Raw genomic sequence first — 12,847 nt, 5'->3', positions numbered from 1 at the left:
CGTGTCCCGTGCCTAGTAGGCAGCTGTCTTAAGTCTGCCTTATTTCCTGCTAAAGACTTTTCCATGGTGAGATTAACAGTTATCACACAGTGTGAGGTCAGCTGCTCCCTCCCTGTTCCCTAAGGCTCACAGTGAATCATGACTGGGAACATTTCTGCCCTCTTTTTCCTGGATGGGTGTGGACAGTTAAAATGCGCCCTTCACTGATGAATGAGCTTAACCTCTAACATGAGTTTAACGATTATATTATATTTCTCTGGTGGTTATTCAAGCAGATAACCGCCTAATTTTGAAATCATTTATCATTCAGATTTAAGCCCAGTACTGGTTTAGCTGTGGTATTGTGCCCTTATAGGGTGGCTGGTTAAATAATAACACCTGGGAAATGTGTTGGTAACATTTTTATTGCTTCTTAGTCCTTTAAAGTGTAAATATAAGATTAGTTAACAATTACACTAATCATATGGTAAACAGTATGACGTGGGGGGGTTATGATCAATACCTGCACACACCGGTGATGACGGATGTCACGTGTCATTGTTTAGACCAGGAAACAGCCTATTACGTCTTGAACGGCTCACCGCTGCTTCACCCCGGGGCTGTTTCTCACTCACTGATGTGTAGCCGCCTTCACTCTGTCCAGCATGACCGTGGGAAGGGATGCTACTCCGGTACAGAGCGAGTTTGAGTATCAATATGCGCAGAAGTGGAATAAACAAATCCGACACGCATCCAGCTGCTGCTCCCGCTAGCTCGCTAGGTAGCTAGCTCTAGTAGCACGCGAGCCAGTGGGAAACGAGCTAACCGAGGCTATCGACGGTTAATCGTCGAGACGTGAAGGACCAGGACCGGGCTGTCGGACCAGCTAGTTGTTTGTTTTTGTGTAACCTGAAGAGACAAAAATGGAGTTGTTTCAAGCTAAAGACGACTACATTCTTCAGAGCGGGGACCGTGCTCTGTGGTGCAGCCGAAAAGACGGGACGATGACCGTCAGACCTGGTACGTAGGTACTGGATGTGGATGTCGCTTTTCACTGCTGCAGCCGGCCATTTAACATTACATTACAGTGCCACTAACATTTGGACTTACCACTAAAGTCAAGACGAAGCGTCGTTTTTGCTGGCTTGTTTTAAGCTGACAGCATCACTGTGCTCATTGGGTTTTGTCCCAGTGCACCTCAAACACATCAGCAGCCTTAATCTCTCGTGTCTGACGCGTATTCATCTCTGTAATAAACCCTTTGATGATTATTAGATCGAAGCTAATTTACCTGCCTCCGTTAAACACAACAGATGCTTGCTAAACGGTATTTTTAATGGTTCAAGCATTGATCCCAAGCTTTGAAATGATCGCTTCTTTGCTTTCATTTCGACAGTGCCAACACCCCTAACAGACTTCAAACTTCTGACTTTGCTCTGTATGTTACACACTGGAAGGTGCATCTCACTCTTCAGCTTTTTATTTATTTATTTTTTTTAAGACAAATCTGATATAAAACAAGACAACGAGAAGGTGAAAAAACCGGAAAAGTGATTGATTAATGAGAGCTAAATTATAATATAATTCCGATATAAAAGTGTATAAAGACCAAAATTTAAAGCTAGCATATTGAGTGTTATTGCCAGGTTCTGGCTGTTGAGTCACATAAGCGAGTACTGAAACACTGGCTCAGCTGTGACTAATTATTGGACATGCTTTGATGTTAAATGAATACCAAGGCCTGTGGTATTAACATTTTCCCAGCAGAAGGGAAAGAAAAAGTTTTATGAGAGTCAGCACAAGAGCTGTGCAGGTTGTCCCCTGTGGCAGTTGAAGTAGTATGGTTGTGCAGCCATCCTGAACAGGTTTTTAGTTGCACCACTGTTTCATTATTTAATTGGAAAAAGGGTTTCCGCTCCTCACTGCGTTTCCACTTCACTCTCTCGCACATAGTTAAGTATTTCACTGATTGTACTTTCTATGTGAAGCTGTTGTTGTTACTTTTTTAACTGTTTTTTTATTTATTTTATTTTTACGTTGTTTTTTTTTTTTTTTAAATTTTGCCGTTTTCTAGACCTTTCTTGTGGGGGCCCTCCCAGCCGGTTCCCCCGCACATTAAATTGTCTGCCTTGTGGAACAGGAAGACTCATTGTTTAGGGCAGCTTACAGTTCATGTTCTCCACCCTTAGCCACGCCCTTCACATTTTTCCAATTTCCTCCACTGTGATGTGTAATCTCTCACCAATGCAGAACATTGCGTTTTATTTGCTGGGCTGACCTTATACTTGACCTGGTGTTCGGAAATAAAAAATAAATAAATAGGCAAAGCTTGTCTTTTCATGCATCATATCACATTTTATTCAATAAAATGAAAGCAGGCAGACTTTCCTGCAAGTGTATAGCTGTCATTTTATATAGATATGCACGAACAAACAGTGAGAGACCTTACAAGTTTGAGACAGAAAGTCTACTGCCTGTGAGTTGTCACCACCTTTACACAGCGTTCACATCATCTAGGCTTGAGAGTGTTCTAAGTATTAATTAAAAAAACAAAAAACAAGTTCCTGCATGTAACAGAGCACCAGCCAACTATGACTGTCGTTTTGTCATGACTACTGTACTTTTGTTTGATTAACTCATATGCAAAACTGTGACCAAAAAAAACAGACAAACTGTGTCTGCAGAAAAATGTTACTTATGGCTTCTTATATGCTGCAGAGCATGTATTACAGCATTGTTGTCGTGTTTCATCTCTGTATTTTTCTTTCAGCCACAGACCTGCTGTTAGCTTGGAACCCAGTGTGTTTGGGTTTGGTGGAAGGTGTCATTGGAAAGATACAGCTTCACACAGGTACGTGGAGCACGGAAGACCTTTGAACACTTCGCAGAGCAGGCGCATTCTCGCCAGTGCTTTCCATCTGTGTGTGCTTGGACTTTTGAGCCGCCAAATCATCCGGTGCTCAGGATGTTTCTTATTCACCAGTAAAGGTGTGAAAAGAAATGTGTGAAAGAGCTTTGAAATCTGTGTAGTAATCAAGAGGAGTGAATCAATACTGATGATTCAATTGATGACAAGCCCCGATTTGTATGATGCCGAGTGCTTTTGTTGTTTTTATACATTCTAGTATAAGCGATATTATTTAAGAGATTTCTTGTGTTGCCGTTAATGACCGATGTGCAGCTGCTTTCTTCACACATTTTCAGAATGTGAGGAATTTTGCACCCGTGATGCAACTCCCCCACCTTTTTTTTTTTTTTTTTTCCCCTCCTCTTGACAGATCTTCCTCTCGGCCTTGTGTTAATCCGTCAGAAAGCGCTGGTCGGCCACTTACCTGGAAACCACAAAGTCTACAAGATCACCAAGATCGCCGTCATCCCCTTGTCTGACGAAGAGCCTCAGGAGCTCGAGCTGGAGGTGTGCACACATGCGCTGTTTATTCTGCTCTTTAACTTCTGTTTTAATCATGCTTTCAGTTCCCTGGGCAGTACTTCTAACAGTTAAAATCCTAAATTGGTATTAATGTATCCAAGAATACACTATGAGTCAGTGTATGATTCAGCTCTGAGAATGGACTGAGGTGTAGAAGTTGTTTAGATAAGTTTTGTTTTTGCCCGCACATATCTAGTTTAAAAAAAAAATAAATACATGCAGACATAAAATAACCGCAGCAGACCGCAAAGGATGTTGATTGCTGAGATTTGAGTTTTTCAGGGGAGCTTCGTGGATGGTGAGACAGAATATTTCCAAGTGAGTAATAATGGCGGTGGATTGTTAGCACAATGGCTTTTAAATCTTGTCCACTTGTCCCTTATAGCGCAGAATGAACACGTGTCTCCCTTTGTGCATAGAAATCCTGGTGTGTGCATCAGTGTAGATGTTGGCTTGTTTACAGCAGCCCTGTAGTAGTATTGCTACTATAGTTTACTCTAGTGTCCTATTTGGCTGTTTTTGTAGAGGTTATCTAATATCTGACATCTGATACCAAATTCACTTTTTTTTCCAACTCTGTCCTCGTCCCATTGAACGTGTTTGATGGTCTAAATATCACTATCATGTTTTGATTTGTAAAGCTGCAGAAATTTGATAGACCATCCTCTTTTCTTTTTTTTCCAGCTTTGCAAGAAGCATCACTTTGGCATTGACAAACCAGAGAAGCTGGCCCAGTCTCCAGATGAGTCCAAGCTGATGAAAACTTTAAGTCAGATCAAATCTAATGTGGCTGTGCCCATCAAGAAAAAGGTATTGTTTTGTTTTACACACAAGCATGGATTATCATCTTGAAACTGATCCCCTACCTTTCCTCTCTTTCAAACTAGTGAAGGCTTTGAAGTTCTTCTAGGATTTCCTTCTTTTGTTGACTTACTTTTTCTTTCCACCTGCCCAATCCAGTATTCCCCTGCTTTTCAGGTCAAGGAAAACAAAGAGAAGGAACGCCTGGAGAGGCGGCTGCTGGATGAGCTGTACAAGATATTCATGGACTCCGACTCCTTCTACTACAGCATGACCTACGACCTGACAAACAGTGTCCAGCGTCAAGGAGACTCTGATAAGTCTGACATGCCTCTGTGGAAGCAGGTTTGGAGTTATTGAAGTTATTTTATTCTGCTTATTCTCTTTTATTCTGCTTTATTCTGCTTACTACACAAACTCCTTATTGTGGCTGACTGTGTTTTTACTCTGTGTTAAAGGTGGATGACCGTTTCTTCTGGAATAAACACATGATCCAAGAACTTATTGACCTTCAGGTATTGAACACCCGCCCCACCCATCTACTGGGGAATACAGAGAGCGTCTGCTTAGTGCTGCTTTTCTATTTTCAGGCCTGAGTAATTAGAATTAAATGAAAACACTGTGTTCTCCTGAAAACTGCTTACAGAGTCATTGTATTTTCTGTAAAATAGTCAGCTTAAAAGAGTGTAGTTGGTCATGCTGTTTAAATGTGGCATTTGTATGTACTGATAAATGCCAGGGCGTTATCAAAAGCAGCATGAAAATACTCAAAGGCGGGATGCAAAGTACTTTCTTATCAACCTGGCCTCAAACTAAATTTTAATCTGTCCGGCTATTTTTCTTTTTTTAATGTCTGTTGAACGTTCCAGGTCCCAGAGGTTGACTTCTGGGTGATACCAATCATCCAGGGCTTTGTGCAGGTGGAGGAACTGGTGGTAAACTACAATGAGACCTCTGATGAAGAGCGGAGCAGCCCTGACACCCCACCAAAGGAGATCACTTGTGTTGATGACATCCATCCTCGTTTCACTGTGGCCCTGATCTCCAGACGTAGCCGCCACCGCGCAGGTAGAGTTTGCCTTAGGGGAGTCATGCTCTGATTCAGTCCAGTTGCATGGGCTGCAACAAGTAATTAAGGCACATTCTGGTAGCTAGCTGATTTATTGTGTGCAAGTGAAGCATGATCCAGGATATAAATACACATGCATTATTCTCCCCCAAAGGGATGCGGTACAAACGCAGAGGAGTGGATACAGACGGCCATGTAGCTAACTATGTGGAGACGGAGCAGTTGATTCACGTGCACAGCCACACTCTGTCCTTTGTGCAGACTCGTGGCTCTGTGCCTGTCTTTTGGAGTCAGGCAGGGTATCGCTACAACCCCCGGCCACGGATAGAAAAAGGTCAGTAGAGCTCTATCTTGTATTTAGACCTAAACTGATGGTTTCTGACACTCTTTGTGTAGAAATCTTTCCAGTAGCAATTTCTCATGAGGTAGCTTAAAAATTGTAGCCTAGCTTCTCTGCCCTTGCTCTGATTATTATTATTTTTTTATTTCTTGCATAAATTATAGATTGTAATCAGTAAATTATTTTAACTGTGACTGCCTCCTTGTTTTGCATTGGAAACAACATAAATAACTCTTTCACCAGAATCAATAATAATAAAAAAGTTTTTAATGCATATTTTCACCTGACATTTCAGGAGAGAAGGAGACTATGACCTACTTTGCTGCTCACTTTGAAGAACAACTTAAACTGTACAAGAAGCAGGTGAGTGTTCCTCACCAGAGTGCATACTTGTATATCCGCTTAGGCTATTTATTAAATGCATTTTCTGTTATTTACTTTGGGTTGTGGTGTCTGCAGCTATACATAGTGCTTGCATAACCCGCTTCCTGTTGTAACTAAAACAGAACATCCTGCTAATGATCAGTGACATTGCTTGTCAGTAGCTTGGATTATTTCAGATAGTGTTTACAGTAGTGTAGCAGTACTTTTATTTAAGCTTGTGATGAGCTCAGCTGTTGGCTTTTTTTTTAAAGACTTAAGCCTGTTTCCCAGTTTTTTTTTTTTTCTTCATGTGATAAAGTTAATATATATTTTTTCACTCTTCACTGAACCCAAAAATCTTAAAAATCCAGTGACAGCACTTTTTGGTGTCTTCTTTAGGTCATCGTTAACTTGGTGGATCAAAGTGGGCGGGAGAAGATAATTGGTGATGCATATCTGAAACAAGTCCTCCTGTACAACAACTCTAACCTCACTTATGTTTCATTCGACTTTCACGAGCACTGGTGAGACAGACCCTTTTTACACGAGCGTCTTTTACACGAATTTCACAATCTATATATGACCACAGTACATTCACTTCCCCTGTATGGTTCTTGTATCCTGTTTCTCAGCCGCGGCATGAAGTTTGAGAATGTGCAGATACTGACAGATGCTATTTCTGACATCATCACTGACATGAAGTGGGCCTGGTAAGTGTCGTGCCCCCTGAGCACTATAGCATGATAGGTTTGGTGTCAAAATGCGATTTCTGTGAATGTGTCTTGATTCTGGTTGTGTGTCCCTCTGCCAGGGTGGACCAAGCAGGAGTAATCTGCAAGCAGGAGGGCATCTTCAGAGTAAACTGTATGGACTGTCTTGACAGGACCAATGTGGTCCAAGCTGCTATTGCCCGGGTAGTGATGGAGCAACAGGTGTGATTTTCTGGATTTTTTTTGTTTATGATAACTTATATTTTAGAAATCCTGATTATTAAAAAAAAAAGGTCATAACCATTATAAATATCAAGGATTGCATTTTATGTGTGCTTTTCTTCCTGCAGCTGAAGAAATTGGGTGTGATGCCTCCAGAGCAGCCTCTGCCTCTCAAGTGTTACAGGATTTATCAGGTCATGTGGGCAAACAACGGTGACACCATCAGCAGACAGTATGCTGGCACAGCAGCTCTCAAGGTATCTTAATTGTATGAGGTCTGGGATAATCCTACTTAGAAGTGCTACCCAAATCTGAGTACAGTGTAATGTTTTCCTACTGTAAACTTACTGAACAGCACCTTTTCAGAACCAAATGACACACAGGGAAGCATCTAGTATTCTAAATGTTCTTTAGAAGACTTGACAGAGAGAAAAAAGTGTTAAAAACAGAAACGGTACTTCTCACATATTGTCATATTGGGCAATAACTGTGAATGTGCAAATACACAAGTAAGCCATATTTAAACAAAAAGGGATGTCACAAATATGGACATAACCTTTTAGCACTGCACTCAGGTCGTCAAATAATTAAATAAAAAAAGCAGTGCGACGAGTTAAAGGTAACACTTTTTGTCCTGTTTTAGGGGGATTTCACCAGGACGGGAGAAAGGAAACTGGCCGGTGTCATGAAGGACGGGGTGAACTCAGCCAATCGCTACTATCTGAACCGTTTTAGGGATGCCTACAGACAAGCAGTGATTGGTATTTGAAAACAAAAAAACTACTCATATTGGTTTCTACCTATAGTGTCTTGAAATCAATCCTTAATTTGCATTTGTTAAAACTCCTTTTGCTTCTGTCTGCAGACCTGATGATGGGCCTGCCAGTGACGGAGGACCTTTACTCCATCTTCAGTAAAGAGAAGGAGCATGAAGAAAAAGAAAAGGAGAGCCAAAGAGGGGCCCAGGAGCAGGTCAGCCTCCTCCTGCAGACCTACATGCAGCTGCTGTTACTAGACGATGAGAAGTTTCACGGAGGCTGGGCCCTCATAAACTGTGACATGAGGTGAGCGAAATGCTGTTCTGACTGTGCGTTGATGCTTAATGGCTTTATATAATCAGGATATAGCTGAACTATAGTTCCATCGAGGCTTTTCCGTGCTCTTTTAATCCCACTGTTCTCTTCTCTCCCACCAGCCTCATTGATGCAACCAACAAAGATGAAGATGTGCTGCTGCTCCTGTCTGATAAAGCATACTATATTGCCTTGTAAGTTGAACCTTAAATTTGCGAAAGAAAAAACCCCCAACTCTTATATTTGACTTATATGTACATTTATTTCCTTGTAGCTATGATGAAGAAGCAGATAAAGTCAACCAGTACCAACGCCTCATTTTAGAGGGTTTGGAAAAGATTGAAATTGGTAAGAAGTTAAACTCCAAGGAGAAGTGAGAGCTCTTGTAGACTCAGTGAGTCATTCAACACTTCTCGAAAGTGTGCTTAACAGTTTCTTCCGTAACCTTTTAGAAATATCTGCGCTCATTATGATTCATGAAACGGAAGCAAATCACTACAAACGGATATTAGAAGTTGCACTTCGCTTTGCAGGTCCTGAGCCTACTCTGTTCGGGAAGCCAAAGTTCTGCTGTATGCGGCTGCACTTCAAGAACGAGGAAACTAGCGGATACTTTCACACGCTGCGAGCTGCAACGCGAAATCCCGAGGATGATGGGAAAGGTAGTGTGTGACTATTTGAATTCTTTAAATAAAATGAGAAAAAGTTAGTTTTACACTTTAAACTGTGCAGATATTGCTTAAGACTTAACACTGTGACATTTCACAGATACATTGCAGTGCATAGCTGAGATGCTTCGCATAACTAAGCAGGCTACAGGGAATGACCTGCTTGTGGTTGAAAAGAAGCTGGAGAGGTAAGTAGAAATTATGCTGATTAGCATTCGTCTCGGTCTCTCTTTGATGTGATTTCAGTGTAACGAAGTTAAACATTCAGACTGCATTGCCAACTTTTAGACAGCAGCTAGAGCTGTGACTTAAGTTGCGTGTGTTTTCCAGGCGGCAGAGTAAACCTCACGAGGATATCATGGGGATCCAGAACAAACCTGCTGACCAAGTTCAAGGGAGCTCCGGCCTTGCACAAGGCAAAAGTTTTATCCTCAATAAATTCTCCACTCTAAATCAGAAAGTGAAACAGACCAAGACAAATGTGAACATCGGCCCCTTCAAGCCCCTCGGTAAGCTGGGCAGCTTCTCTAAGCCTGATGTAAAAGTCAATTTTCTAAAGCCAACTATGCATGTCAACCTGTGGAAGTCGGACAGCAGCTTGGAGACATCAGATAACGTCGCTGGCACGGGAGTCCTAAAAGACATTGGTAATGAAAACTATGGACACTCTTCAGATTCAGATTCTTATAATTCAGACCCGGAGCACCCGTGCTCTGGGTCCTTAGAAAATGTGGACTATGTGCTGCCCAGCTGCGGCATCGTAGCATCAAATCCCAGACTGGGCAGCCGCTCCCAGTCCATCGGTAGCGCAGAGCTAAATATACCCTCTGTTATCCGGGTCACGGGCTGTGACGGGAAGCAAGAAAGCTCAACTCACATTAGTGATGACAAGTCTCCCGGGGCTGCCTCAGTGGCTGAAGAAGCCATTCTCATTGACTTTGGTACTCCCATCGATGCCTACTGCCACCAGTTCATCCAGGATGCACAGACCAAACCTGTTGAGGTGTTCGGAGAGCTGCCACAAGCTGCCATACCTCCACTCCACAACCCTGCAGTGCCTGTGCATAAAAAGAACCCAGCAGACTCAAACAAGCAGCCAAGCTCAGAGCAGATGGAGCAGGAGGAGCCTCAGCTCCCCAGGCCATCCCAGCTAGACGTCCAATCCTCTACCTCCAGTTCCAGCCTCCTCACTATCCAGAAGCCTAGCTCTGCAGTCTCAGGAGGCTCTCAGAAAAGCGCTTGCTCACAGGTGGAGGGCAGCCTCGGCCCTTCGCCTGCCGACAGCAACGGCAGCCGAGTGGTGTCCCCCTTTGCCAAGATCAAGAGTTCCATGGTCCAGGTGGCCAGCATGACCCAGGCGGGATTCACTCAGGGCATCAATTTTGCAGTTGCAAAGGTACAGAAAAGCCCCGAGCCAGAAGCTGTCAACGAGGTCCAAGAGAACGAGTTGAAGGCAATGTTTACACAGTGCCAGACCAGGATCATTCAGATCTAGTGCTTTCCTTGTAGCAGCACTTTGGAGTCGTTTGTCATGTATAAACTTCCCGTAACGTAGCAGTAGCAAAAGCTTGCACATGGTGTCACTACTCGGCCAAGAAATGTGCTCTTAAGTTAAACTTGCCCATGTTAATAATGACTCTTGTACAGAATTGATAAAAATACCCCAAAGCCCATCATAGTAGTTACTATGTTTACGTGCACATATGTATGGGTTACTCTACTTTCGAGGGCACTGAATCATAGATCTTTTGCCATGCAACCTTGCACACTGACGCTCCTCTCTTTTATGGTTTATTAACTAGTTCTCAGATGAATGCTGAATAAATGTCTCAGCATAGTAGTGCACAGTACCTAGGATGAATAAAAAAAATATGGCATATTGATAGAAATTTGAGTACTTGGAGGGTGTAATAATTTTCAAAGTCTTAGTGCTCCATCCAACTTAAGTCACTCCAGAAATAGTTCTACTATATGACTAGCTCAAGAGACAAACAACCAAGAACAAAGAAAATATTTAGGCTTTTAAACTCATATACTTTGAGAGTGGTATGCAGAGTATTTCCGTGTGTAAACATGTTATTGTCCTTAGTCCGAAGTTATTTAATTACCCACAATGCTCGAGTGTGAGGTTAATGGTAACAACCGATTTTTGACGACGCAGGTAAGCAGTTAGCTGCATGTCGAAAGACCAACTCTGATTTTATCATGTACTGTAGGATAAACTCATCCTGGTTACTCAATGGCGTTTGTGAGCTAGTAATGCCCTTAAGTTTGTAACAGTCGTCGTAGAAACCAACCAAATATCTTTTGTGATTCCCAAAGGACTATTCTGTGTTGAAAAGTACCCTTTGTATAGCTGTCAGAAACTAGCCAGACGGCATAATCTATGTAGTAATCCTATGTAATATCAATGTTGTCGAGTGTAACTTAGAAGATATACCGCTGTAGAAATAACGACTATTTAAGAACTTAGAGTATCCTGGTTGTTGATATGTACAGTGAGTATTGTCTGTCTCTGTGTAGAGCTGTCTTTTAGGCTTTTTGTATTGATGCTAAGGTGAAGTTTAAAGAGGTATGAGCATTATATTTTGAAAAGAACGCCCAGTACTGTCATTGTTAACCACGAATAACCAGAAAACATCTGGTTGGAGTTGTTTTTGATAGATTTATGTATTGAAATAACTATTCTGGTAATGGTTATAATAATTACCTACACGATGAGGGTTTATTTGAGCTAAATCCTTAGCTTGCGTTATACATTGAAAACTGCATGTTTGACAAAGACAGGCGAGTTGCATATAGTAGGTATATATGCAACTGCACCCACGCAGTTACGAGAAACACTGACGCTTTATGCACTCCCCAAACTTAAAGCATATTTGCCTTAATAGGGAACTAAAGTGGGATTATGTATATCAGGTATTTATGGCAAAATCTACCTTTTTAAGTCTTACATGTTACATTTTGTGTACTGTATAAAAGATATTCAGGGTTGGTGCATGTCATCGGAGCTTTTTATGTTGGGATATCTCACTGATAACGGCACATTCATTCTCTGTGGGAATGGGCAGGTTTTAGAATTAGTATTTTTTTTTTTTTTGTTGTGTTTGTGGTTTACAGTGAATCTGTAAATCGGAGCATCCTGTTGCTGCTGGTGTTTAGGACCGCTTGCCTTTGAGATCCCAGTTATTTATAATATGGAAGTGTACACTGTAACAAAGTTTACATGTTTTGTTTTTTTTTTAAGTTAATTTGTTGTTAAAAAAACAAATCTACCACAGGATCTTGTTATAGACACCAGAAGAAATTATAATAAATCACAGCTGCCCTGTCCTGCTGGTGTCCGACTGTGATATGAATCTGGCTTGCTCTGAGCTGAGATATCCCAAGATAAACTGTCACATATTTTGTGTTACCTTTGCCTGTTTTTTTTTTTTTTCTCCTTTCTGCATTCGGCTTGCTCACCAGCAGATAAGATGCGGGACACTTGTATATTTTGTCTGATTATAAATGAGACTCGGCTGCTTTTCTAGGTGCTGCTGATGGTGTGTTTATGTGTGTGTGGTGCTGCCAAAGCTTCAAGGTAATAGCTGTGAGGTTTTAACACAGAGGGTAAGCGGTGTTTTTAAAACTTCATTCAGGATTGCAAACACTGGGGCAGCTCTCAAGCCTAGAAGGAAACTTAATCCTCCACATTCCTGAAAGAGTCCACAGTGCTAGAGTGTCGGTGTCTTGCTTTTTATATGCAAATGTCGCCTGTTCTAGTCAATCCTGTATTTGCTGGCTAAAAGTTTGGTCTTTCCTTCCGTTTTTTCACACCAAGTGCTTTTGCGGTCACCTCTTGATTTATCGTCTGGTGGTTGCCCACTCCCATTGTGGCTGGAGCTCTCCAAGCATTTGATTTGCACTGTTTAAGCACATTTTTCCTGCGTTAACATGGTTTCATCTGGATGTCTGTGTTCATATCCTTACCAACTGGCTGTCAGCGTTTTCCACAGTGTACTGAGATTGTATTGTATATTAAAAGTATCCTATTTATTCTTACCTTCTTTGGGTGTGTTACTTGATAACAGGGTGCACTGTACACTTGTTTAGGCAGATATTTCATTGGAATAAAGTGACTAAAAGATTCCTGCATGTTTACTGTCAAATGTATTCACAGCACAGTATACTAACCCAGGAAGAAAAAATG

At 41.7% G+C, this 12,847-nt stretch overlaps 1 protein-coding gene across 2 annotated transcripts; it reads left to right on the top strand.

Annotated features, from left to right (window-relative positions):
- The first annotated feature begins 525 nt into the window (after nucleotides 1–525).
- inpp5f (inositol polyphosphate-5-phosphatase F) lies at nucleotides 526–12,786 on the top strand. Of its 2 annotated transcripts, none has more exons than XM_005927079.3 (20): nucleotides 526–999; nucleotides 2,750–2,830; nucleotides 3,258–3,394; nucleotides 4,094–4,219; nucleotides 4,388–4,555; nucleotides 4,669–4,725; nucleotides 5,080–5,278; nucleotides 5,434–5,613; nucleotides 5,915–5,982; nucleotides 6,382–6,506; nucleotides 6,615–6,692; nucleotides 6,794–6,914; nucleotides 7,043–7,171; nucleotides 7,558–7,675; nucleotides 7,780–7,978; nucleotides 8,110–8,181; nucleotides 8,262–8,335; nucleotides 8,521–8,649; nucleotides 8,756–8,843; nucleotides 8,986–12,786. In XM_005927079.3, the coding sequence occupies exons 1-20, from the start codon at nucleotides 903–905 to the stop codon at nucleotides 10,148–10,150; spliced, it is 3,411 nt and encodes a 1,136-aa protein (XP_005927141.1). In that variant the 5' UTR covers nucleotides 526–902; the 3' UTR covers nucleotides 10,151–12,786. The 2 variants fall into 2 exon arrangements, with proteins under 2 accessions (XP_005927141.1, XP_042078767.1); XM_042222833.1 differs by having other exon boundaries at nucleotides 4,370–4,555.
- Nucleotides 12,787–12,847: the final 61 nt, after the last annotated feature.

The sequence above is a fragment of the Haplochromis burtoni genome, unplaced genomic scaffold (genome assembly GCF_018398535.1).
Source record: "Haplochromis burtoni strain Fernald_Lab_line unplaced genomic scaffold, NCSU_Asbu1 Contig_96, whole genome shotgun sequence".
Taxonomy (NCBI): domain Eukaryota; kingdom Metazoa; phylum Chordata; class Actinopteri; order Cichliformes; family Cichlidae; genus Haplochromis; species Haplochromis burtoni.
Note: the sequence above shows the minus strand (reverse complement) of the source record. Positions and strands in the feature narration are given on the sequence as shown.

What these genes read in the sequence shown, in the direction of transcription:
- inpp5f (XM_042222833.1), top strand. Translation starts at nt 903, where the DNA reads ATGGAGTTGTTTCAAGCTAAAGACGACTACATTCTTCAGAGCGGGGAC. An exon ending in AAAGCATACTATATTGCCTT is followed by an intron (nt 8,182 to 8,261) that starts GTAAGTTGAACC and finishes ATTTCCTTGTAG; the next exon opens with CTATGATGAAGAAGCAGATA. An exon ending in GTTGAAAAGAAGCTGGAGAG is followed by an intron (nt 8,844 to 8,985) that starts GTAAGTAGAAAT and finishes TGTGTTTTCCAG; the next exon opens with GCGGCAGAGTAAACCTCACG.